This window comes from Necator americanus, chromosome V, assembly GCF_031761385.1.
Source record: "Necator americanus strain Aroian chromosome V, whole genome shotgun sequence".
Classification (NCBI taxonomy): domain Eukaryota; kingdom Metazoa; phylum Nematoda; class Chromadorea; order Rhabditida; family Ancylostomatidae; genus Necator; species Necator americanus.
In genome coordinates, this window is record NC_087375.1 from 20,650,462 (window position 1) to 20,677,312 (window position 26,851).

Genomic DNA, 26,851 nt, shown 5'->3' on the forward strand with positions numbered 1-26,851 from the left:
AATTAAAAAATGTCAGAAAAAGAGCCAACACAAAAATACTGCTGGTGGGGACAATACGACTCACGGATGGCGACGTGCGATAGATAGCTCTGTAATCCCACCCTTGAACATTGACTCTTTGAAAGAAATTTGAACAGAGTCAACTCAGACTTCTATTCACACCTCACATTTTTATCATCATTTAAATTTAATTTGCGTTCTTTTATGCACGGTCCTTTACGCGTTGCTTGGCTCTAACTGAGGACCACGCTTCCTCATTACAGCTTTGCCAACTACACATTCGCTATGAAGACCGAAGCTGACCATCGACGGTTGCTGTGATTTCTTTTGGACAAATTTCGAACTAGGAAGTTTTGTCAAGAAAAATACCTTTCCGACTTTGTGGCGCTGCTTACCCTTGATTAGTTTAAACTTTTAAAATTTCTTATTTCATCAAGAATAGCACACTCCTGTCGTTACCGCACGTAAGCAATATAAGCAGAACAGTGGCGTACTTTTCATTTCGTTTGTACACCTTGTTCTTACTTTCTTCCTTGTAACTTGCGGAACTTCTTGGAGACGTGATTAGATAAACAAGTAAGTGAGTAAATAAAGGACTATGTATCACTCTCGAAATGTGCGGGTATACAAATTTTTTGCGCTGGACACTCCTTCAAAAACACTTTTATGGAAAGAAGAATGGGGAAGCAGCATTTTTAAAGTTTTTCTCCATCTTTTGTATACAGTGCACCAAACCGGACAGTATTGGAGTTTTTCTGAGGCTAACAAACTGGCACATTTGAAAATCACAAAGAAAAATCGTTTGAGAAATTTCGTAGCAAAAATGGTGGAGGTAAAGACTCGAAGTCTGCGTGCAGTGTTTGACTATTGAACAAATGCATTTGATGTGGCATTACGATAAGAAAAGGAATCCTTGGATTACCAGTCATTTAAAAGATGAGGCTACATATTTACGTAAATATTACGATACTATAACACTGTAATTATAATATGTATGGACTAGATGCTACTGGACCACAGTTGCAGAATTAGAGAGGGTCACAGTACGCAATCAGTTGAGCAGAAAGAGCTGCTACATCGTTGCTCAGAATTTGCGTGGCCATAATATAGCTGTAATATTGAAAAGTAAATAAGAAATTTAAATTTGAATCTAGCGGAAAACGTTTAAGTAATGACTAGGAACTTACCTAACGGCGTACAAATTGAAAGCCAACCATGAAAGTAAACAGAGAATGCCGAATATCAGAAAAAGAGTGTTACGATACTGGCTGAGGCCGGTAAAAATTTTGCCCTAAAACAAGTTCAAAGATTGCATTTTGAGTGAAGATTTATACACAGATTTTTACGGATTTTTTCAAACAATAATCATGCTAAGCGATCAGTTTCACTAAAATTCAAAATTTTGAGGGAATGGGCTGCATCGTGAAATCAGTTCAGTAAATATTGCGGTCATCACCAATGTGTAAAGTTTTCATTTGAAAATAAATGTGTTCCATCTTCGTTCCTCGTCAAACCGTTCCCTCATTTTGGTTTTCAATAGCAGTTTTTACCTTTTTCCAGAGTGTGCTTTTGTGCCAAAGTCTTACCACCATTCTGAAGATTTAACAGTCTTCAGATAAGAATCTGAAGATTAAGTTCTAGCTGAGTTATTAGATTTGTTATATTGGCAATAAATCAGAAGGAATTATTTATTACTCATATGCCTGCGCACTAGTCGATACAACTTAAAAGAATTGAAATTCGGACGTTAGGGAAAGGAACTTTGGGGTAATACGTCCATGCTCCCTCAGACGGGTAGGAGGAAAGTGAACGAAAAGATCGGATGAAAGTTGTATATCCATTTCCATCTTCTTTCCCCCTGATGTTCCATGTGGGTTTCAAAAAAAAGTGATCCATTTTCTGTTGCCAAAGCCTCCACAACTGTTATCCGCTTCACAGTTGCCTGGAGCTAGCTCTGTGCGACGCGAAACGACTCTGATAGATACCACGGCCACTATCAGAGTCTTCCTATCTGAGAAGGAATTCGCCACATCGACAGGAATTCCTGCATGAACTGTCCCTGCTTCTCAGAGGGTTCCAATCTGAACGTTCGGCAAACCTGAATCGAATTTTGAATGTCATCAAGGGATTCTCAGAAGGAAGGACTTTGAGACTTCATACGAATGCATCAGACATTCAGCGGCTGGTAGCAAGCACCAACTGCAGAAAAGCGTCGCAGGAGAATTTTATAAAATGCAAGCGAAAAAAATCCTAAAGCAGCACAAAGTAGGGCAAGTTTGATGAAGTGTCGCAAGGACTTCTGCAAAAATGATACTTTGCCAGCAGCCCTGCTGATCGAAGGCGTTATTCGCACCTCTTCTCCTTGTGAGATGGAAAAGATCATGGGGAAGTTTTGTTCGAACCCTTTCCGCTCGCCGGTGCTTGTGCTAAGCTAGATCACTTTCGCTGGTGAAGTTCCACTCAGAATTCCTTCTTGGTAAGTGCGAACTGTGATTAAATGTCGGGCACACCAAGGACCTGATTTTGCATGTGCGGGCTTTCTTTGAGCTGATAGACGCAGTGTAGTTTTATTGGGATATCCTATCTTTTGGGATGGAAGGATCCAAGACAGGAGCAACTCTTTGCAAACGCTTCCTTTTGCTTCCTAAGAAAGGTGACGGAGAAGACATTCGAAACGTCATTCCGGAGGTTCTTCCGTCCGAAATACGACATGCTATCATGTTGATAAGAAATTGTACGGCACCCGCTTTCGACAGAAGAAGACCAGAACACCTAAAGAACCTTCCGCCAGTACTCGTCAACACCCTTGCGAGGCTCTTTACACGTTACTCGTCGGAATGCAAGGTTTCTAAACAGCGGAAGAGCAGCAAGACCGTGTTTTTGTATAAAAAGGGATGTTCACTAAGATCATGCTGATGTGCATATCAGAGAGGTTGAATGAAGCTTAGCTACAAGAACGAGCTGGATTCCTTCAGCTGCGTAGACCACATACAGATCGTATGGGAGATCGTATCGTTTTCGAACAGACAGCACATCACTGGTTGGAACAAAACCTTGTTTTAGTGGTGAAAAATAACAGTGTTCAATGACAGACGAAAGAGGTTCGAAACGCTCGAATGAAGGGGAAAGAATTTCTGGAAAATTGTTTTAAAAGTCGCATCCAAGGGGTGTTTTACAAATACGCAAAGTGTTTCATGTAAAACTAAGAAACATCAAAATCCATCACAGCAACAAGGCCTTCGGAACGTTGCACTTCGAGACTGTGAAGATTGTTCAATTAGTCTGTGCGGATTATTACCCAAAGAAAGTGAATTTGGGAGAAAAAGTTCCACAGCGTTTTCTAATAAAAGAAAGTAGGAGTGCCGTTCATATCAGCGAAATACATGAAAATCAGCATAATCTGAGCTGTCCGTGTGAGTCGCTTTGGAGAAGAAAAGGATTCCATGGGGAGTCGATGAGAGACTAAAAACATTTTCCACTTTCGTAATAAAAAAAAGTGAAATGAAGTAGCATTGTGGTCTACTAGAGCACAAAACCAAATTAATAGAGGACAAAACTAAAAAATATTAAAGAAATGATTTGAATTAACTAAATAAAGTGAAAGAGAAGCGTGTCTGTTCCCAAAAGTCCCTCGTTTTTCTTCGAGTTTTATGGCGAAAAATTCTGAAAATTTCCGCCTTTCTGCTGCGAGATCGAAAAACGCAAACGAAACAGAAGCAGCATAAGAATGTCGTTACTGAAGGACAAACGTCTAAGTGTAAAATGGAGGAGCAAAGTAAAACACTATGTCAAAACGGCTTTCCAATCCAATTTTTACGAGAAGTCCTGCAATGCAGAAGAATTCTACAGATTCCGCTGTTGCTCGCAAATAAAAAGCATTCATTTTCGCTTGAATCACCAAGCGGAAACCCTGAAACGTTCACGTAGGACCACAAGAAGTTGATGTAGCGAGGAAACTGACTGCAGCAGTGAACTCGTTCTTGATCCTTTAAGTCTAGATTTTAGATCCTGGATTTTTGAAATTCTGACATAGTTATTTTATTTTAGTTCGTTTCCGAAATTTAATTCACAAATTCGAAACTAAAAACACGTAAAAGAAAAAAAAAACGGTTACAGCAATTCCATATGCATTTTTTGAAGTGATCACTTTCTGTATCAAGAAAACTTTTCCCATTAATGATAATATTCCAATATTTCTCATAGACATAATTTCATTCATAATGACATTAATATAGAGTCTTGAGAGGGTAGATTTGTTTCCTTACAACGAGCGCTGAAAATTCAACCCGCCGAAAAAACTACTATTTCGACTGTGAAGTATTAGGGTGTTCGGAAAATGCCTGCCGAAATACGGCAAAATTTTAAAACAACATAACTTTTTAACAACGTTTTATTATTCAACGAAATAATCTCCACCAACATCGACAACCTTCTCCCAACGTCTCTCAATATCACGAATTCCTTTGGCGTAGAACTCTGACGACTTGGAGGCGAAGAAAGCCTGGAAGTCATTTTCGAGGCAGTCATGATCATCGTAGCGCTTCTCTTCTGGGTGATGCTGAAGCGATCGTAAGAGATGGTAGTCGCTCAGGGCCAGGTCCGGACTGTACGGTGGGTGCGATAGAACATCCCATCCGAGCTCCAGAATTTTCTGGGAAGTCTTCTTCGCGATGTGACGGCGCGCGTTATCGTACAGCAGGCGAATGTTGTCGAGCTTCGGGTGCTCCTTGCGGATGTCGTCGGCCAGTCTTTGCAGTAGACCTCGGCAGTAACTGTCGTGTTGTCCGGCAGCAGTTCGGAACAGTAGATTCCATGAACTCCCCGCCAGACGCTCAACATGACCTTCTCATGGATTTCACCTTTCACGAAAGGATCCGGCATTTCATCGCCAGCTTGCCAAGCACGTTTGTTGGTTGACGTAGAGGACTCATTTTTTATCTCCAGTGACAATGGTGTCCAGTCAGTCGAATCTGCGGCTTCTGGAGAGCAGCTGAGTGCAGATGTCCAGGCGTCTTTGGCGGTTGCCATCGCTCAATGCATGTGGGAGCCACTGACCGAACTATTTCACCATTCCGATAGATCGCAGCTCACGGTGGACAGCGAACAGCTAAGACTGGCAACAAAATACCGCACACCTTCTTATGGATGCTTCATTATTCAGTTAGTCGAACGATATTGCAGTCGGCCGACCAGAGCGAGGCTCATATTAGAGTTTCTTGTTTCCGGCTTCGAAGCGCTGGAACCAGTCGCTCACAGACCGCTCAGAGGGGGCTTCAGTGCTTTACTCAAACTTCAGTTTCGATGGGCATCAGCAGCGGGGTGGCCAAATTCGAACTCGTAAAGGAGTACGTGTCTAATATGGGGGGAATGTTCGGTCATTATAGGATGAAATAGGCAAGGAAGAGGGAGCCAGATATGTTATATGTATAGAAGCGGTAGTGCCCTTATATAACATATTCAAAACGGGAACTTCCAGAACATCTCAAAAAATCTGCTCTACTGCGAAATTTTCGGCAGATACTTTCCGAACACCCTAATAGAATCTTTCCAATACAAAAACTTATCCTCGAGTTATCCTTGAAAGAACATGCGAAGCCTTGTTCGATGAACGCTGATCCATTAATATATCAGTAAACCATTAATACTACTAATATTGACCCTTTGTTAAAAGACATAGTTATTCTCTCCGTTTAAAATAGCTGCCACAAGTATCCTTTTGAATTATTTTCTGTGGCTGACGCTCAGAACTGGCAGGCAACACTTCATTTGAATATGCTTCTAACCTATACGAAATTGATATCTTCACATCTTATTTTACGAGAAAAATATCGGTGAGGAAAGAAAAAGAATTTATAGAAGTGAAGGACGAATGTGGTTACTGGAAGGATCGAGGAAAAGTGTTTCAGATGAGATGAACAAGACCACCTAGCAATGAACTGAATCATGTTGGTGTGTTCTAGAGAAGTCATCGCATTGTGACAACAGCCGTTAGTAATTAAACGGTTCCTGATCACCTTCGAACACGAATGTGATTTATGCAGACACTTCTTCACCTGCTGTTTGTTTTTTCGTCAACGGACCACACAGAAGGTTGACCTTGCAGTGCAACAAGTGTCCCGATGAGGAGAACAGTCTCGGACAGCATTTCTTACTGGATCCGAGAGATCTCCCTCTATACAGTTTTTGAGAAAATCTTGCATTAGATTTTGGAAGAGAACCATGTAAACAGAAAGAAATGGCGAATCCTAGACATTCGATATACTTCCAAGAATAAGGATGTATCCCGACGAGTAGAAGAAGACTATCAACCCAGTTGGGGCAGTGCTACGTAATTGGCAATGTTCAGCAGTGAATAAAGGGAGTAGCGGAGTGAGCTACCCTGAGGCTAAACGTAGGAGGGAAACTCGGACTAAACGCTCATGCTAATTCCGAGCATCCACACAGAAAACATCTGCAGAGTCGGAAAAAACATCACCAACGCGTATAAGAAGCTGAAGAGAAGAGAAGAGAAGCATTCGGTTGGAGGACGGAAAAAAGGAACTTAGTACATACTTTTTTACTTCATTGAATACTTCATTGAGAACTTCAAAATCCTTTAGTTCGGATTGGAACACTTGTAAAGAAAATAAATTCCTTCTTCCTGTTCACTGATGTGCATAAGAGGAGTTCCACAGGGAGGAACATCGAGAATTGTTCAAAATATCTTAATATATAAAGCAAAAAACCTGCATAGAAAAGTAAGGATGTGCGGTAGAAGTATGGAAAAGTATGAAAATTCTTCTCATAATCAGTCGACAAACATGGTTTCTTGAAAGTGAAAATCTCCAGTACTGAAATTAGAATGCTTAGCATGAAATTCCATGAGAAGGACCAAAAGAATCGCTCCTAGTCCTTCCTTCCGCTGAAGACCTCATATCGGAAGACGAATTCTTGCATTCCTCTGCATGGCGAGGCTGAGTTATTTCATCTTTTACTGGCCTCAGTAACAATTAATGGATTATAGGGAAATGTTTCGGGATTGAAACAATTGGGAATTTTTTAATGGAACGTGAAAAGCCCTGCATTGTACCCCCTCATCAGAACGTCTACGCTTACCTTAACCTTATCCTTACTAGCAGCCTTATAATCTTCATACGGGTAGCAAAAACTGCTTTTGACAACGAGAAGCAAACTATTCCTAGAGCAGTTCAGAACCGTTCAAATGAAACTGCACCATTTGGTGTGCTAATTAGACCCTTTTAAAAAGTGGGGACCATCGCTAGAAATATTTTAATATCCTGGAAAACAACCACCGTAGAATATGTTTCTTATGTCAAAACTTGCACAATTTTCATTTTCATGCGTTAAAAACAAGGAGCAATCTTCCGATGGAAAATAGAAACCTTAAGTGGACTTTCAGTTCGAAATTGCTAACGATGCAAAGTGAATGTCCACACTAAAACACTAAATAATTTGCGAAATTCGTGCGGGTTGTCGAAATCCTGGGCGAAGATGTGGACTGTAGAGATTCGATTTTCTGTTGCTTTTTTTTGCTTTACTTCCTTCCTTCAAAATTCGTTTCTTATTCCATGTTGAAATTATACATCACTTTGCACTTCGCTGTTCGGCTGCCTTTCGCCACGATGTTTTCTGGCGAACAAAGGAATTTTTTAAAATACAACGTATCCCTGAAACACTGAATCTAATTACGGACGAGAGTATGACGGAAAGGAAAGTGTTAGCGATTTCTTGTTCTTTCGTACCAGCAATGTAATAGTAGGATAGATATTTGGAAGGTTGGAGTTGAACATTTGACATGAAGTATTTGCGCGGAGGAAACTGCTGCACTCAACCTGTGTGCCGTTACCGTACTTTTTCAGGAACTGCTCTTGCAATGTTCCCTTCACGAGAGGAGGTTTTATTTCATTTCTTTCACATTCAATTTTTTAAGAATTAAAAGTAGCACGTAACGGCTACTGTCGTTAATGAACCTATTAACGAGACGTTCTTGTTTTTGAAAAAAAAGATCCATATGACACGAGCAGGTGATGATACGCACTCGTTAATTCTCAGAATTAAACACTTTTCGGGAACGACATGGGTGTGCTGGTAATTGCATTTGGACAGTAAGTTTGTCAAAATACGAGTCGTTCGGGAAGGACACTAACACTCACGTCGAAATGGAGAGTGTATGTAAATGCATGGATGACACCAGATTGGAAAAAGAGCTTTATTTAGTCTATACAGAGAAATCCCTCTTGTCTATTTACTACTATTTTTATTTATTTTTGGTTTCCACACTTGCTTTCGGGATCATTTCCCACCTTTACTTGAAGCTAGTGTTTTCCTTCTAAAATTTTAGTTCGACGATTTCGAATTTTTAAGAATTTTAAAGCAGCAGTTTCTGTTTATTAATCTATATGTCTTGCATGCCTTTGTGTATATTTTTATGCTCTGTGCTAGTTGCTAGCTCAAGAAGCTAGAAATTTGGATTAGCTGGCTAAAATTTGGCTAGGAGCGAAAAACAAGAATAGAAGAACTAGCAAGTGCAACTTCTTCTCAACATGCAAACAAATATTCCAATTTTTTAATTTTTCTCACTGAAAATTTCAGTAGATCTACAAGGCGTTCTTCGATAGTCCCTCCTTCCCTCCAAAAAAAAAACAAAGAAAGAAGAGTTCGCTGAAGAAGGCAAACTTTATTTTTCGTGGATCCAGGAGCCAGACCGGCGACACTACATGAAATTTTAACGACGGCATGCTAGAATTTGAACCAATAAATGGTCGACTATTCTAGTAATTCTGAAGAAAGTGGAAGAGTATTGACACGTGGTCAAGGCAATTTTTGACCAGAGTGATCCACTCACAGATCACAACCGCAAAAAACGTGTCAACTGCTGTTTTGTAGCAATAAAATTGTTGAAGAATGTGGGGCATTAATGTGTCACTAGCCAAACGTCTAGCAAAAACATTCACACAACGCATTGTACACGCCATTGCGATAATAGAATTTTTAATAGAAAATGTCGCCATAATGTCATGTCCATAGTAGAGTCTTCAAAACAAAATTTTAGCCAAATATCGTACCAAAAGAAAACAACTAAAACGATAGATGGCTATGAAAAAACTGATTTGGAACAGTTCTTGGAGAAATCACTACGGAAGTATGAAGCCGGCTCGACCCTTCGAAGAGAAATTAGCAGGAGTACGGCAAAATTTTGAAACATGTTTGGCTGCCTCGTACCCGTCCTCATTTTCATCATTTTTATATCGTTTTTGTTCGCTTTTGTCCACATTTTTTCCATCGAACGTCTCGCGAAGCAATCCCTGTCCTTGCGAACACTTCCACTACTTTTCCTGCTTATTACTACTTGATTACCTGCAACTTTGAAGGGATTAAAAGATAACAAACTTTTACAACATAGAACACTTCCATATTTATTTAAAATGCAATAATACATCATATAAAATGCATATACATATACAATATACATAATATAATACTAACCCATATATTAGCACATTATGATAATATGAGCTCTTTTAAAAAGAAAATAGAAAGAGTGGCAATGAGACAATGACAAGAATGGTACCGTAATTAGTAATGCACAGAACTATAAATATTGGTGCATTTACGTACATGCATATAGATAGATAGATAGACATAGATACATGGATTACACAGAGTTACTTAGTTCTGCAACGACAGCGAACAAAATATACCTATCGATCGCCTGGTGATCTGCATTGGATGAAATCGGTCCCTGATTTTCTGTAAAGGCAGCATTCACAAAATCAATTGACAGTGGATTCCTTGCACCTTTGTTTTCTTTACTGCTTGAGACTAGCAGTTTTCTATAAACAGTAGCACCAAAAAATCGGAACACAACTAAAACTTGAGGTCGTCAGAGCGCAAAGTTTTCAGTTCACACGACGAGGCAACACTTTACGCTCTTGGAATTTACGGTGTGAAAGCGGTTGAAGTGGGTTAGTGGTAAAATTACTCGACGAAGCAACTCGTTAAACTCGGACAACTGACTCTCCGATCACTACAACAGGGGAGAATTCCTTGTCCGCTAACCTCACCAGTGATTCTCAAAGCACTTTCATTTTGTCACTTCTTTGGATGTAAAGTGTTGTTTCGTTATGTAAACTAGAAGACTTCTTGGTTTTTTTCCTAATATATCTGTTCTCCATTTTTTGTAAGCAGTAAACAACTGCGCCTCGAACTCTGCTGCCTAGTGGTGGAAACACAATATTAAAAATATGTTTCTAAAGATTTTTGGCGACTTTTCGACGGTATTTTAATAGTGGAGGTGGTTCACCTTTGGAATATGACCACCAATGAACTATAGACAAAATACGGGAGAATAACTCAGCACCAATATACAGTATGCAGTTTTCGCCTGCACAATGGCACCCACAATTTCATCCTCATATACTAGATCACAAATATTTAGACAAGAAATAATCGGTCCATATATCTTGATTAGAGAGGATACCAGCATCGTTGTCGAAACTGCTTGTGGATACTCCCTGGAAAGAAATTGTTTCTCGAAGAGAACTCCCGAAGGAATTTACTCAGACTTCTCGTTCTCGTTCTTCTGTATCCACGGGTTTTTCTACACTTTGTGTGTTTTACATTTGGGTTTCGCTGTATCTACAGGGAAACTCAAAGTAAAAGTCATCACACATTTGGAACTCCGAAAACGAGGCTAACCTTCTAAAATGTTCAGGTCACGACCTCAACATTGCGTTGACACAAGATTTGGTGAGAATGCACTTGATTCCAGGGCCGTCCGTAACTTGCACGTATTTTTTGCCGTCAAATGTCGATAGTAACACAATGTTAGATAGCTCCACCACACTTCACAGATCGCTAAAAAAAAAAACTAACAGATAATTTCATAAAAAATAGTGGGGTGGGGTGGGACCAGTCCCATGAGGTTAGGTAGGCGGTGTTGCGTCAGGTCAGAAGGTAGTGAGATCAGGTCTAGAGAGATGCGCCGGAGGTCGCAAGACAGAGAGACAGACAGACAGACAGACAGACAGACAGACAGACAGACAGACAGACAGACAGACACACACACACACACACACACACACACACACACACACACACACACACACACACACACACACACACACACACACACACACACACACACACACACACACACACACACACACACACACACACACACACACACACGCACACGCACACACCTGCCTTTTATGGACATTGTTTTTGGTGGGCAGCAAATTGTTGCGAGGGTACGCCCCTGGAGTAACGCGTGGCTGTCTTCCAGAAAAAAGAGGGTGAGGTTAGGTGAGGATCACCTACGCAGACGTCTACTGTAGGTTCACTAGATTCGCGCGAAGCACGATGTAACGCGCACAAGACATTTCTGCTAAGTTGTAGAGAGCTCGCATCTTTTGAGGTGTTTTAGAGTTTCTCTTAACATCAATTTGAAAAAAAAATAATTGGTTTTCGAACGTATCCTCGCTTATAAAGAACAGCAAATCCCTTCACTGTTTCGTTATGGTAATCGCTTAATGGGGTAATGGTAAGGACGCCCGCAGGAAAGGAAGTTTTGCGACCAATCCCTTGCACGAACTAGTTTGACTGTCACAAAATTACATGTGGAAGGTTCGGAATGCATTGCTGCTTGTACAGACGCAAATTAAAACTCTAGGCGATTTTTGTCGAATCGTGGTTGGCCGAAATAAGCGTAAAGAAAGGAGATTGTAAGGATTTTTTGCAGAAAAGTACAGGGCCAATATAAATAATAGAGTTTCGGCGTGAAAACGAACGAACAAACGTTGGATCAAGAGAACCCCGCGTCATCTTGAAGTTATAAGGTAGCGGCCATAAACAACACCATTACCATTTCTTTTTCGAAAACAAGAACAGAAAAAAATGATTTTTTTTTTCATGTAATTGTTGGTTGGAGAAGTGCGCTAACTTATGAAAAAGTCAAGATTATCACGTGTCGCGACTCGCGATGAATTTGCCTTCTTTTTGGTAGTGATTAGATGGCGATATTGTTGTGCTTTGGAGTTGGAGCAGAGCGTGAGCGACTTGCTTCCACGCGATGTTAAAGGTAGCATTTCACGAATCTCACGTGGTGAGGGATATTGACTGCGGGAAAATCTAGACATAGGGTTGTATATTGCGGGATCCGAGGTGGTAACGCTCATCGTTGTTGTTCGTTACTATTCATTATTAGTTGTGAGAAACAGCCTGAAAGAAGCTCTCTTGGGACGATTACATTTGAACGGAACCACTCCGGATCTCACGATCTACAATCTACAGCTCCAGCTTTTCACGCGGATTCCCTCACCACGTCGGCATACTCCTTTTGAGGGCGCATCCGGAAGACAGCTGACCGGATGGTCAGACTTCTTCACTGAGTCTTTCGAAGGAAAATTCGGTGCTCTTCGTGCCGCACGTGAGAAGAGAAACCACTGAGCGACTTTAGCACGCCATTGCTACAAATTGATGTTTCACTGGCTCCCAAGCAAATTGACGAACAATGGCAGTCAAGGTGTGTGCAGCCCTCTAGACTCATGATGCCTCACTTACTTCAGCGAATTGTCAAAGTTGTTGCCTCAAACCGCGGTCTCGTACCGTCCACTCACGTGAACATGAACTTTGCACGGGCACGACGCACATATTCCAACCTTTGTTTTTTCTTCTCTCATTTCAAAACTGGTATGCTGTCTGCATAGCACTAGCAGGTGGAGCGACTATGCCCAGCTGGTCGACGGCTCTGAGGAGGATGGTGGTAAGTACGAAACGGTCGCGAACGGGGCGTCGTGACTACCGTGCCTGGCAGCGGGCGGCATAGAACCAAAGGCGTGGCTACGTAGTTTGTTTCCACTTTCTCTGCTGCTCTGCGCCACTTTTGTACGACATCTACACTGCGTTGACAATGATAGTTCTTTCTGTGTATATGTTGTACAAGAGATAAGCATGTAACTTTTTTATGAAATGCGCGTAAAAGAACATAGGCAAGAAGGGGAGCTCATACTGCGAGGTTGCCAGGACAATGGATCCTAGGTTGCCGCAGGATTTTATCAGTTTCACCGACTTGTCTACGAAATCTTACACATATAGTCGGGTCGAAACGACTTGAAGCAAGGTGCAGTTGCCCAAGATAGCAGCTTACGCACGATATAATGAGCATTGCACCGTGCTTCAGTCGTTTTGACTCTGCCTTGCAATTGGATTTTCGAAAAAGTGGGTCGGGAGCGCATTAAGTTTCCATGCAAGCAATTGCAGCGAAAGTTCAAAGCGAGACACGGCATAATCAGTTTGTGAGTGATCTTTGTTTCAGCTGCAACTACACACTGTTGCTCGCAGACGTCGCTCTGAAGGAAGAGCGTCGTTCGCAGTAGCTCGCTCACGTCAGAAGTAATCAAAGATTTTTACCCGGTATAATGAGCATTGCACTTAACACAACACTGGAAGGCAGTAGCATTTCTCCACGAATTCCCAATATCATCAGCACTAAAATAGTTCCCATCAATCATTGCTGGTCGATGTGAATACTGAGACCTTGCTCCCCTACCTGTCGAGATAACTATTGAAACAACTATGAACGCGTACTGCCAGACCAAATGTGGCAGGAGTAGAAACGGTAGCTGACTCTTTGTACCAATATACAACAAGAGTGCCGTAAGAACGCATGATGAGCACACTGCAATGAGGAAATACATAGCTCGAGAGTGATACATCCAAACGAGAACAGGTTTCGTGAATAGAAAGGCACTGAAACTGAACGAAATTGGAGGTGCTGGGATCTCTCCACGAACAGATGAAGTTAGTGATGTATGAGAAATACGAAGAAAGAGTGCAGAGAATGCCTTGCTCCCACCGGATCCTCATACGATGCAACTGGCATGGTGCCACGTCTGTGAGCGAGCAGCCTCCAATAGCCTGCTGACGCCGTTTTGTGCAACAGAGCCGTTTCCTGCACCGCTTTTCTGGATAATTAGGATATTAAAGGTAAACTACACCTCTGATCTTATCCATTCGTGCTGAGTTCCTAACACCCTCAGTTTCGTGACATGCTGCGTTCAAAATTGCTACTGAGGCTATTTCCGGAGTGAATAATTAACAAGTTCCGTTCCCAAAAATTATATGCGCAGAAGATTTTCCAGATTCTGGACCTGTTCTCGCACGAGCAACCATGAATTCAAAATTCTGCTGAAACGAAGCACTCACTGATCACATGCAGTGCGAACAGTGACTCGCCACCGCCGTCAAGTAATCCAAGGAAGTAAAAGTATGTGCCATCCATCGTGAGAAGATCTGGAGACTGCATCAACAGAACCATCGAGAAAAAAACCTAGAGTAAAAGCAGTGAACAAAGTCGGGTGATTCTAGGAGCAGCTAGGATTGAAGAGTCACCTCTATGCAGCAAATTAAATGAACGGATAAGGAAAGCGAGAGCAGCCCGCAAAGGCACATATCCTAAAACAAAAAAAGTGCCAAGTTGAGGAAAACGGAGAAATTTTCTTAGACACCTACCCAAAGTCACTTGATTACTGTGAGTTCTCATTTTGCCCTTTCGGAGTATGTAACTGAGATTATAACTTTTACATAAATAACTCAATTATTTCGTCTCTTCGGAACCAAAAATTAGTACCAAACTTGTCTAGGAGACCTGTTACAAAAATGACTTGTTACATCGACCAGCCCCCTCAAATAATTGTTTAGGCTTTTTTTTTAGGCGCATTCGTAAACCTCAACCGATTTTGATTATGGGTAAACGGGATGGCGCATCCCAAGCGGACTGATTAAGGACGGGCGCTTTATCCTTTTTGATCCTTTGACTTAACTGTAAGTTGTCATAATATTACTGGCACTTCACAACACTCACATATAAGTATTTGTTCGCACGAATATATAGAACTACATGAATTTCCAGGATTCTACATTTCACTTTTTCGTAGAGATTTTATTACATACATTTGTATAAATTTAAATAACAGTCGGAAGAGTTCGAAAGCAGTTTTCGCCACAGTGTCGATGCACACTACTATCTGTACCAGAGCATTTATGGAGCTGAACTTCAACCGTTTCGGCGCTTATGACGTATATATACGTCATGGAACGCACTTTTTGTACCGGCGCTACGGTGGAGGTTAAAGACCTTTTTCAAGTTACCGTTGTTTCAATAAGAAGTTCAAAAAGGAAAACCACAGTGCCTCCGTCCAACCATAAAAATTAAACAAATATTTGAAAAATCATGATCAGAAGTCTCACTGTGTGGGCTTACTGTTTGTGGAAGCTTCAGCAATATTTTCAGGAGGAATGAACATAAAGGGTGTATATTGTAAGGGATTAGTGAAAGTAGAAAATGATGTCGAATAGATTTGCGGCAAAGACGCACAAAGAAAAATTCGATCTTTAGTTTACTGATTTTGCAAAACGTTCTACCTTTATTTCCGAGTTTTTTACAAGAGAATAATGGGGAAAAATATAAAAATGCAGCGAACGGCAGGGCTAACAGTCATCTTCTCGCTCGAGCTAATACAGTACAGCTAAAGGAGTTATCAGCTCAGCTGTTGTGCAGTTCTTCGGAAACCACCTATTTGGAACATTTTCCCTGAAAAACTTTTCAGAAAAATTTCAAAAGTGGGTCTTTCATGGTTGCTTACATTTTAAATATTAGTCTTCGTCTATCTCCTTAGATCTCATTTACAGCTTAGAAGGTGCCTAGAATCAAGGAAGCCTACTACCTCTCCTGTAAACTCACTAATGCTAGTGGATAAAGTTCCAGCGCCATATTAGCGGGAGAGCAGCCGGCGAAACAAGCAAAATATCACTGACCCAACGGATCCTTCATTCTCATAACATACGTAACAACGTTTTCCGAAGAACAGAAAAAAGCACTGACATCTGGAATGAACAGAGCCATCCACAGGAATCCAGGTCGTTCGGGATCAGAGTGCCAGCAACAGCTGGAGAACTAAAAGCCACCTGGAACACGTGACCAACACATACTTTACGGATACATCCGACTGGATTTGCATCTTCTGTCTTTCCGAATCTAATTTGCTCACAAACTGGTGAGGTGTCGCACGCTCGCACACACTAACGAACCACGAAGAACTGCCAGATTAACACCCATTGTCTTGGAGATGTAGCCGTTGTAAAATGCTTGTTGTTTTTCGACGTCAGTGGAAAAAATAAAGATTTATTTGTATTTAAAAGTGAAAACCTATCTTTGAACTATCGCAATAAATGTGAACGCTATTACAGTAATGAAAGCACACAAACTCCCCTGGTTTATGAAGAAGTTATGACGTACTGCGTGCACAGCAAATGCTGCTTTATAAATTTCCTGTCTTTTCGGCACAGAAAACGTAGACAGTTACCGTATGTGATTCGCCAATGGAATCTGGATACCAACTGACAGAATCTCCCTGTTTTTCTACTTTTTATTTTCTCCAGTTTCTACTACTACTTTTTTTCTGATGCGTTCTTGTTTCAAGTCATTCGTATGAGATTAGCACTCAGATCATGAACACAAAAATGCTGTGAGTGGTTTCTAGCGGATCGATAAGAGTTCTGTTGTTCTGTGGTAAATGTTCGTGGTGGCATTTGCTAAAGTCATGAGCCGGCACTCATCCATAGCTCACACCAATGTTTCTGTACTGCAAGTGAAAGGTGCGGTCGTTGTTAGATTTAAAATAAAATAAGAGTTGAGGGGAATATCACTTGAAAACAGGTGGTGACTAAGGAAAGAAGACTGGAGACACAGCAAAAACAACGAACTGACGGGGTTGTTCATAACTGTCCGCAAAATAATTGCAACTAATGAATTGTAATCCCTAGCTGACAAATTCCCCAGGTCACCGAACTGTCATTTATGCTATCTTTTAAAGTTAGAAGTTAAGGACTTTATTTAATTAATTTATTTATTCACATACACCAATGGTGCACCAGAAAAGAAAGATATAAAAGAACAAATGGAACACACTTTGTCTGAGTCAGAGAATCTTAGTAACAAAAAGAAACTACAAACTCTACTGAACCCGGAACTCAATTTATTGCCAGAGAAGACTAGCGCTGTCTTTTTCTGCGGCGGATTACAAGTACTACATGTCAAACATGTCGTTCTCACTCTAGAAGGTGAAGAATCCTCTCGTGACATCTACTATCCCATCCAGAGCGCGTACCATTGGTCAAGTAACCAAAGTATCAGAATAGCTTAAGCAAGGGGGTTCACCAACTTTCGTGATCCTCAAACGACTGACCACCACAATCTAGACAAGCGGCAGCCAAGGGAAAACCTGCCAAGAGATGCGGAACTTAGCAAGAGAAGGTTATTCAGAAGTAATTGAGAGAGGAGATAATATAACGGAAGAAATTAAAGAGAGATTTAACCAAAAGATATCAGTATCCTCGTTAGCGAATGAGTTTCAGTGACCGGAATAGACTTCATGTGTCGGAATAGACTTTAGTAATCGAATAAGAAAAGGGGAGACTCTTTAACTTACCTTCATCGTAGTGGGCAATCAAATGAGTCCGCTATTGAGTCTACAGAAACAACGAAAGGGACAGCTTATCGAATTTTGGAACAGCTCTTCAAGAGTGAACGAATTTACCAGGAACGTTTTGAGTACATTCAGGGAGCTTGTTGAAAACTGAGTCAAGTGTGAAGCTATCTGATATTCTAGAAGCGAAAAATAAGAGATAGTGATCATATTTCATTTTTTTAAAGCCTGGAATGATCGAATTTCCACGGTTAATTCCGTTAGCGGTTGAAAAAGGACGCCGTTCAATAATGGCGGAACGTTGTTTTTTAAAACCTGTAAAATATCCAAAGTATTAGGACAGCATATTAATTTTTGAGACTCACACCACTTCGATATGAAGCTATAGTATGAGATTTTCATAATTTAGAGCAAGTTGCTTTCAAAAACAGCTTTTGTTCTTTTGCTTCACATTGAAGAATGGTGAGCAACTGAACGGAATAAAGACTCATAAACCAACTGACAGCCTCACTATTGAAATACCTCGAATTCTGCAAATTTCGTTCTGCGCTTCTTGCTCCTTAGCCATTTCTCAGCTCCCAGCCAGCTCCTTAGCCTACAATCTCTCAATTGCTTCTTTTGCTCCTGATTGAAACTTTTCATGAAGCATCCAAGGTAAATACGGTCTTGAAGGAGCTACTGAAATGTATCTATCGAATTGAGCCGATCAGTGCTGATCGGGTGACACCTCAATCACACCTTTTTGAAATTGTGCACGCAAGAGCTGGCCCCCACACCACATGTTTTGTTGAATTTACATTGAAGTAAGTAACATTCGAAATTTACCTGTCACCTGTGTCAAATGTGCTCCCGTCGTTAATCAATTTGCTCAAGCGAACACCATTAATGTCTCCCTTCTTCCTGATTGCGAAAGGGATGCGCAGTGGCCCTTTTCTCGAGACAAACTTGAAGCGTATCGTATTTCGGTTTAGAGAACTTTGTAAAGAAGTCAGTGTGCAGGGTATTTGCTATTGCATGGTATCCAGTCGCGCAGTCTCAACGATTGTCGTTGCAACGCTTCACCAGACTGATACACCTAATTTTACTTTTCTTCACATTTGCGGCAGGGATAAACTTCAGTTGCAAAAAACGAGACACTCCTAGCTTAATTTTGTCAGTTCAGAGCTTTCGCAAATGTCTAGGTTTCCAAAGCGTAGATCAGAGCACGAAAAACTGAAGTGTTGGATAGGTAAAAATGGAGCCTGGTTTCTTATATGTTCCCCAAGCCGTTCATTTCCTCCTGTCAATGCGGAGGTTTGGCCGTTCGTCATGTCAGATATACAAACCTAAAGCATTTGGATACATTCCTCCAATGAGCGTTAATGGTGCATCAGAGACTTATCCGTTTCTCGTTAACACCGCTTTGACCAGGTTAAACAGGAAGGCGATTTTTCAAAATGGTTTACCGAATTGGACTAGTATTCGTTCCGTCTGACGGCTGTTCTCTGATTTTATCAGAACGATCTCACTGAGCGAAGACGGTTTAACTACCGGCCATCAACTTTCACTCTCACATAATAGCAGCTCAATTCTCGCATTATGTTCTCGAGAGTGACCCTGAATATTATGGGTAAGAATGTGTCACACGATCGAATCCCTCTCTTCATGATGCTTATTACGATTATGTGGAATGGGAAAAGTTGCATGGTGAAGTTGTTATACAACTCACAATCTATCGTTATGTATTGAGTAGAGATGCCTTGATTGGTCAAGACTGCAAAGCTATGTAACACATGAAGTGGCTTTAAATAACAAAGATGGACTCCTTAGTTGTACAGTCCTTCCGTTACCGCTTCCGTCTACTAGAAAACGTTTTCTTGCAGTAGAAAGTGACACTCGACAGCATTTTGTATTCTCGAGATATTACTGTGAAATTTGAAAAGGTCTATATGAGATCATTCGTGCTAAATCTTCTCAAAACCTTGCTTATTTCCATTTTGTTCTCCTTCCAATGTTCATTCACTCCTGTCAATTTTTGGAAAACTTTTGTGTAGACCCCGTAAATAACGCACAACAGGCAGACTGGCAGGCAAGCGGACGTAGGATATCCGAATCAGATTTGTGAATGACCAACTCTATCCTAGTCAGATTTGTGAATGACCAACCCTATTCAATCGCTTGATAGCGTAATTGTTCCGTCTGGGTTTTGGGGTAGGACGGTAATCTTAATTAAAACGCTCCGATTTTCTCGTACAGTCGTGAACATGTTCTATGAAAAAATCATATTCGTTGTCGATGTCAACTGCGATATCTTCCCAAAAGCCATTTTGCGAAGCGAAAAAGCCAGTCGATGATTTCTAACCTTAGCCTTGTAACCTCTAGGGTTTTTCGTTGCGATTTTCCCCTCTTTACTTGTGGCGAATTTCCTCAAGAAGGAAAGGAGAACCATGGTTTAGGACGAGGCAGAGATCACTCTCATTTCAAAGAGAGATTTTGAAAGAAGGAACGAAGTAGCATTCGTCTTACAAATGAACGTATAAGGCACGAAGAGAATTTTTCTTTACTTTCAGTTATAGAAACTATATTGCCCATATGATTGCCCTGCCGGTTAATGCACATTTAAGCTACTCTTGGAAATTTTCCACTACTCACACTTGCAGCTTTAACAAACTTTCTTCGAATTTTTCTTCAGTACGAGTACACTTCTTCACTTGATCCAAGGGTCAAGGACGATACTTGAAGGCCACGAAAAAATGTCCCGGGAACCTAAACCACTCAAGCGCGATGGGAGTGGCACGCAGAAGGAAACGCGAAGTTTTCGGGTATTCTCACATTTTTAGAACGTCTAAGTAGTTTTCTCCTCAGTGCATATCCTGTTGTCTGCACCATCTGAACCGCTACGTTAACCCGGCTTTTGAGAAGATTCCGCAATGGACAACATCGACGAGGAATATGACCGGCTCGTTGGACACCTTCACGACTGCACGAAGAAGGCTGTTCGTTTTAAAACCACCGAGAGACGCCTTTCTTTTGAAACTCCTGAGCTGATGCGAAAGCATGGAGCAGTACGAGCCACAGGGAGCCAAGAAATCACGTCCGAGCTCGCAAGGCTTTGCAGAGAGGCGATAGAGGAAGACCTTAAAGAGAGAAGAGCAGACGTGCTGGCTGAAGATGCAGAGAGAAAAGCATTCTCGTTAGCCTATTCAAGTGAAACCAATGCTGCGGAGGGTTTTGAAACGTCTACATTAGTGCATTCTTACGTACCTCGTAGGAAATAAAGCGGTTCCCACGCCGCCTTTTCTGACGATTACGAAAAGATGAGTTGCGCTACGCTGAATACCGCAATCTACTACACGAACTCCACAGTTTCCCTTGCACTTCCACACCACGTCAAAGTAGTGAGACCCTGTTTCTATCGCATCATTTTGAACTAACAGGGAAGGAGCTCGAGCCTCTCTCAAATATTCTCCGTAGGTATCAGTATCCTTAGCGATTACAGCCGGTTAGTCGCGAGGCTATGTGGCGTGTCCCCGGGTGGCGGATAGGGGGCTAATCGCGGACCAAAAGCGACCTTGTGCCTGCCGAGGGACGCGGGTGGATTCAAGGGATGGACTCCCTGCTTCTGCTGAGCCAGGACTGACTCATGACATCCTTGCACCCCGAACGTCGGTCTTGCCAAAAGACTGCAATCACTCGGAAGTGCAAGGGAGGCGGTTTGGTGTCGCCTCCAACAAAAAAGCTGTCTACTCCGGGAGAACGGAAGTTCTCCCAAAACCTCATGGGACTAGAGGCTTGCGACTTGCCATGGGTTTTAAGATTTTAATCAAAACACAGCAATAGAAAAGAGTTTCTTGATTCCGGAGGGAAACCTGGTACGGTAGCGCCAAGTAGGACGGGGTTGCAGGAGTCATATAGGCTACCGAAACGGAAAAGGACTAGGATGGCGATCTGTACTTATAATGCACGTATGCTTGCATCAGAAGCGGCCATCCAAGATCAAGAAGCTTTCTATATGGATCTGGAGAAGTTCTACCGAGAAGATCATGCCTTCTACAAGGTCATAGTTGGCGATTTCAACGCCAAAGTTGACCCAAGAAGAACGCCGAAGGAACTTCACATCGGGACCTACGGCCTACAATGGAACGACCACGGGGAGAGGCTCTCCGAGTATTCCAGAAGCCCTCCTCTCTACCTTGGACGTGGGAGTCACCCGGTGGAGGGTACCGTAATGAAATAGACCACATCATCGTCAATAAAAGGTTCTTCCTTGCGGGCGTCGCTGTTGTGCCAAAGTTCTATAAGGGGTCGGACCATCGCCTCATCCGAGGAGGATTTTCCTTAACAAGGAAAGAAGAGAAAGCCGCCAGGTTCAGAGAGCGAAATCCCAGAACTATCATTAACTGGGATCTTTTCGCTACGTTAGCCGGCTTTTGGGAAGATTCCACAATGGACAACATCGACGAGGAATATGATCGACTCGTTAGACACCTTCATGACTGCGCGAAGAAGGCTGAGAGTTTTAAAACAACCAAGAGACGACTGTCTCTTGAAACTCTTAAGCTGATACGCCAGCGTGGAGCAACACGAGCCGCAGGGGAACGAAGAACTCACGTCCGAGCTCGCAAAGCTTTGCAGAGAGGCGATAAAGGAAGACCTTAAAGAGTGAAGAGCAGAAGTGCTGGCTGAAGCTGCAGAGGCGGGGAAAAGCATCCGCTATGCCCGTCGAGTCTTTGCCAGTCGCAAGATAAGAATGACAGCTCTGCGGAACCCGAATGAAACAAGCATTGCATCGAGAAGGCGAGTGGAGAAAATCATCCACGACTTCTACTCTGATCTCTTCGACAGCCATGTCCACTTGCCTCCTCACCATCTCAGGGAAGACGGACATGTCATTCCAGAGTTTCTTTCGTCCGAAGTACGAAATGCTATCATGTGGGTCAGAAATCGTACGGCACCCGGTCCCGACAGAATAAGACCAGAACGCCTGAAGAATCTTCCGCTAGTACTCATCAACACCCTGGTGATGCTCTTTACACGTTACCTATCGGAATGCAAGGTTCCTAAACAGTGGAAGAACAGCATTACCGTGTTGTTGGATAAAAAGAAAGACGCACATGACATCGGCAACTATCGCCCAATCTGCTTACTGTCCTTCATCTACAAGCTCATTACAAGAGTGATCCTTAATAGGATTGAAAAAGTCTTGGATGAAGGACAGCCATGCGAGCAAGCAGGGTTTCGAAAATGATTTAGCACGATTGACCACATCCACACTGTTTCGAAACTCATCGAGGTATCACGAGAGGACAAGACGCCGCTATGTCTCACCTTCATGGACTTGAAGAAGGCCTTCGACTCATTTGCGACGGAGCGACTGGGCTCTCCGTGATACTTATGCGCAATACAGGAAGACCGCCGACCTGATGGTCAGATTCCTTCACAAAGTCCAGTAAAGAAAATTATGATGCTCTTCGTGTCCCACAGGGAACCAAGGAGGAACCATTGGGCCACTCTGGCACGCGATCAGGACAAATGGAAGAATTACTGGCGCCCGCTCGTCCAGTTCGATGATCAACAGGAGTCGAGGTGAAGGTAATCAAGGTGATTGATGTAATGCACCCATTTCATTAATAGAATTAAATAAAAAGAAGTTTTAGCAATCCTAATCCACGCGTGCTCAAAAGTTCTTGATCAGAAGATACGGTCATGTTGCCTTGCGGAAAGGCGAGGAGATTTGTATCTTCGTCCAGACGAAGGGCAATTACAAATTGAAGAAGACAAAGGAGATGTAACCGATCCGCACCTGCTCTCGATTCGATCACGCTCTCAAAGTAATTCTACCGTTTTTTGTATAAGTCCTGAAGCTTAGCACAACTTCATTCTGAGCAGAGAATGTGTGAAGTGACGGTAAAGTAGAAAGAAGCAACAAGAGCATAGAATCTTTTCCATAGTGGTTTTATCCCACCAGTGATGCGGTATTCCACACTTCCTTCAATTTTCGAAATCAAAAAAAAAACAAACCTTTTGAAATTTAGAACATATTCTCCTTCATTTGTTAACACGCTATCCTACAACGCATTTAAACAAATTATCAGAAGAGAAAGTACGAGAAATGCCACTTCCAATAATAAGTGACATGCCCTCGGGACAATTCAGGTCCTCCTCCACGTATTCCAAAAATAGCAGCTACGAAACAAAAGTTTCCATGAATTCTAATTTTAAAACAGTATTTCGCAGTAGGTGTAACGGACGGGTAAAATATTTATTAATTCTGTTACAGTACCACTGTCGCTTACAACTTAAACATGCCACATTCTGCAGTGAATATTTTCGGTCTTTTAAAACCACCGAGTTTCTGAAAGTTCTGATTTCGAGCTCTGTTCGGATTCGAATTCTACATGTTGCAGGAAAATGTACCAAATATACTTGATAGAAGTAAATAAGTAAATCATAGCTGGCAGTTAGGTAGATCGGAGTTTTGAGCCTTCAATTCACTTTAGTAATGGACATCTTTAGATTATGCATTTTCGATGAGAACTGGTCCCCAGTTAAATCCTCCGTTATTTCTGATCTGTAGTCTAAAGGCTTGTAAAAGAAACGGCGACTGATTAGACTTAGGAGATGTCTTCTATACATTATCCATAGCCTATTTTCCTGTTGTTTGTTTTTTATAAAACTATGAAAATCAAGAAATTATTTCAACAACTGACTTTTATTATCCACGAAAACAGATTATAAGCTAAACCAGCTGAAGAGGTGTACGCTTACGTTAAAAGTGAGTTCGAGAAAACTTTAAAGGTAGGGATTTCTCCGATAGTAGGTCGTGCTGAAAAATAGAATACTTCACAAGCACCAAGGTGAAAACGTACAGCTGCCCTGACAGTTTCAGAAATTTGCAAAATCAAGGGAGGGCACTGAGTACCGTCCATGTGTTTAAAGAAAAGAAAGCGCGTCCGACAAAATCGGCATTTATCTTTGAGAATAAAAATGTTAATATGCTAATAACCTGCTCAATGGCAATCGCGTGAAATTCAAAAGTTACGATCACTTTGTGAAGAGATTTCGACTTTGAAAATCCTGGACTTTGAAAGAAAATGCAGAGGAATTCTCTCATCGAGTTAGAAATTTGCCCATAAAAGAAAATGGTTCGAGGTCTTTGATACCATGCATATCCCATCAAACTCCTCCTCTCTCCTCGCCAAACCCCGATATTGTTTCAAGTACACCACGCAAGACCTTAAAAGGAAAACAAACTGAGCAGTTTCACCGACTGACGGGGTTGGCAAACCACCGCGTTCTTAAAGATTGTCACCAAGGCGAATGAGATCTACGCACTGTGCAGTATCCTTAAGTACTGGTGTCTGGATAACGTTAAGGAACTGCATGTGAGGCAATCTTATAGCTCACAGAGTGTTACGAACGGCAAGAAGTCCATGGTAATTGATAAGCACTCATTTTTGTTATTCATGGGCGGATTCCTGACGGAAATAAAGAATGCTTCCAAAGCCTTCCTAGCAGATATTTCTTTCGCGTGCGCTAATATCGTACATATCACTTCAAACTCTTTTCCATCATGCTTATCATATTTGTGGCGCCCTAACGGTGTCATCGAACTCCCTCGCCTTTTATCAGGTAAATGTTCCTTGATACGCACGTACAGCATCCTTCCAGTTTCTCCAATATAAATGGCGTTGCACGTTAGGCATTCTATTTGGTAAATAACTCCCATGTTCGCGCAATCACTGGCGAATGGACAAACCACGTAACTTTCTGACCCGCATTGCCTATCGTAGAATCTATTGCGAACTAACTGTCGTATGATGCTGTCGTTCGGGATGTTCACCAACACAACATCATCTTGCAGCTGTGCTCGCAAAAGAGACTGGTGTATAGCAGCAGTTAAGGAGTCAGAGACAGAGGATGATGCACAAAGGAATTCTACCTTCACGTGGCATCCTCACTGTGTTGTTCGCAGTTCGAGATTGGGTGATAGATTTCAATCTCGAGTAACCGTTTGAACTAGCTATGCTTGTGGCTAGTTTTAGTGATTCTTCCCGTTCTCTATCCCCTGTGCACATTGCTGTTGCTGTTTTGACCATATTTCGGATAATTGCCTTTTTCATGCCATTAGGATGGGCTGACCTTGCGTTTATCAGTATGTTTTTCGAGCTTTCCTTGCGATACCATTTCACACTTGCAATGCCATTGTGTAGTTTTATTTGAGCATTCAAATAAGGCAGCCAACCATCTTTTGGTTGTTCTCGAGTGAGTTCTATGTATTGCGATCGTTCGTTCAAAATTCTAAAGCATTCGTCCATTCGGATTGCGTTGATGTTATAATGAAGCAATCGTCGATATAACGGCAGTACATCTGTTGAAGACGTTCAATCACTGGTTGTTCTATTCTGCTCATAAAGCAAACGGCAAAAACTGTAGCAAACCTTTGGCCCATAGTAAGTCCTCTTATTGGAGAGAAATATTTTCCTGACCATTTAAAAATATTGCACTGGAGGCATTCGTTGATCAGGATCATTATGCGTTGCTTGCTTAGACCAAATGTTTCTATACTACGGCTGTGTCTATCTAGCATTTCAGATACCGCTTGTAACGCCTGTTTGTTTGAACGTGTACAAAGACGTCACGTCAACTGGCTCCATGACAAAATTTTGTTCGAATCTGGCATTTTTAGGACGTTCAAGGAATTGTGAACTGCTTGATAGATGAGAAGACACTTTTGGTAGTAGTTGACTCACAATTCTATTTAGAAACCAGGAGATACGGTCTGTTGGTCCTCCTACATAACTTATTATTGGCCTTATTTTATATGTCTCCGCTGACATTGAGCGTAGGTCGTTACTTGAAAGCTTATGCGTTTTAATCAGGCTGTAAAAAACGGAGCAGTTCGGTGTTTCTACTTTTAACCTGCTCACGAATCTTTCGTCAATCCCTGCAGCCTTACCGTCGTCCAAACATGGTTCAGACGTTTATATTGTGCAGTAAACTCTTTTTCTGTAACTCGGCAATAAATACTATTATCCATTAAATGCCGTTCCGTTATTTCTCGATCTAGTGTTTGTGGCATAACTACAAACTCTCCTCCTTTGTCGTTCACTGACATACGCAGTGTCCCGTCACATATTAGTTCTCGAACTTCTCGGAACCCTTGCCATTGATGCTTTGTTAAGTTTCTATGCCGCTGATTTCGGTGTTGGTTGAAAGCGGCTAACACTCGCGCTGATACAATTCTAAACTTTACATCGGCTTCACGAACTGGTTCAGGTTCTTTATAAAAAATACACTATCAACACGTTCGGTAGCTTTAGCACAGCAAGTAACCGTTACAAGCCGAATTAGCTAGAATATTCGGTAACGGTCAAAGGATA

General features: G+C 41.8%; 6 protein-coding genes across 7 annotated transcripts; 3 read left to right on the forward strand and 3 right to left on the reverse strand.

Moving 5' to 3' along the window:
* Nucleotides 1–1,028: 1,028 nt before the first annotated feature.
* RB195_014599 (uncharacterized protein) lies at nt 1,029–5,028 on the reverse strand (the record flags this gene model as incomplete). 2 transcript variants are annotated; one of them, XM_064204939.1, is made up of 4 exons in its annotated part: nt 1,029–1,110; nt 1,188–1,291; nt 4,421–4,558; nt 4,762–5,028. In XM_064204939.1, 4 exons carry the CDS (start codon nt 5,026–5,028, stop codon nt 1,029–1,031), a joined length of 591 nt encoding a protein of 196 aa, XP_064060820.1. The 2 variants fall into 2 exon arrangements, with proteins under 2 accessions (XP_064060820.1, XP_064060821.1); XM_064204940.1 differs by lacking the exons at nt 1,029–1,110; nt 1,188–1,291 and having other exon boundaries at nt 4,394–4,761; nt 4,860–5,028.
* An 8,381-nt stretch (nt 5,029–13,409) lies between these two features.
* RB195_014600 (uncharacterized protein) lies at nt 13,410–14,320 on the reverse strand (the record flags this gene model as incomplete). The annotated part of the gene is made up of 4 exons (XM_064204941.1): nt 13,410–13,491; nt 13,553–13,681; nt 13,859–13,967; nt 14,209–14,320. 4 exons carry the CDS (start codon nt 14,318–14,320, stop codon nt 13,410–13,412), a joined length of 432 nt encoding a protein of 143 aa, XP_064060822.1.
* A 6,078-nt stretch (nt 14,321–20,398) lies between these two features.
* On the forward strand, nt 20,399–20,746 carry RB195_014601 (uncharacterized protein; the record flags this gene model as incomplete). Its single annotated transcript, XM_064204942.1, has 1 exon — nt 20,399–20,746. The coding sequence occupies one exon, from the start codon at nt 20,399–20,401 to the stop codon at nt 20,744–20,746; it is 348 nt and encodes a 115-aa protein (XP_064060823.1).
* Nucleotides 20,747–21,605: 859 nt separating this feature from the next.
* RB195_014602 (uncharacterized protein) lies at nt 21,606–22,127 on the forward strand (the record flags this gene model as incomplete). The annotated part of the gene is made up of 1 exon (XM_064204943.1): nt 21,606–22,127. The coding sequence occupies one exon, from the start codon at nt 21,606–21,608 to the stop codon at nt 22,125–22,127; it is 522 nt and encodes a 173-aa protein (XP_064060824.1).
* A 91-nt stretch (nt 22,128–22,218) lies between these two features.
* On the forward strand, nt 22,219–22,716 carry RB195_014603 (uncharacterized protein; the record flags this gene model as incomplete). Its single annotated transcript, XM_064204944.1, has 1 exon — nt 22,219–22,716. The coding sequence occupies one exon, from the start codon at nt 22,219–22,221 to the stop codon at nt 22,714–22,716; it is 498 nt and encodes a 165-aa protein (XP_064060825.1).
* A 2,659-nt stretch (nt 22,717–25,375) lies between these two features.
* Nucleotides 25,376–25,786, reverse strand: RB195_014604 (uncharacterized protein; the record flags this gene model as incomplete). Its single annotated transcript, XM_064204945.1, has 1 exon — nt 25,376–25,786. The coding sequence occupies one exon, from the start codon at nt 25,784–25,786 to the stop codon at nt 25,376–25,378; it is 411 nt and encodes a 136-aa protein (XP_064060826.1).
* Between the last annotated feature and the right edge of the window lie 1,065 nt (nt 25,787–26,851).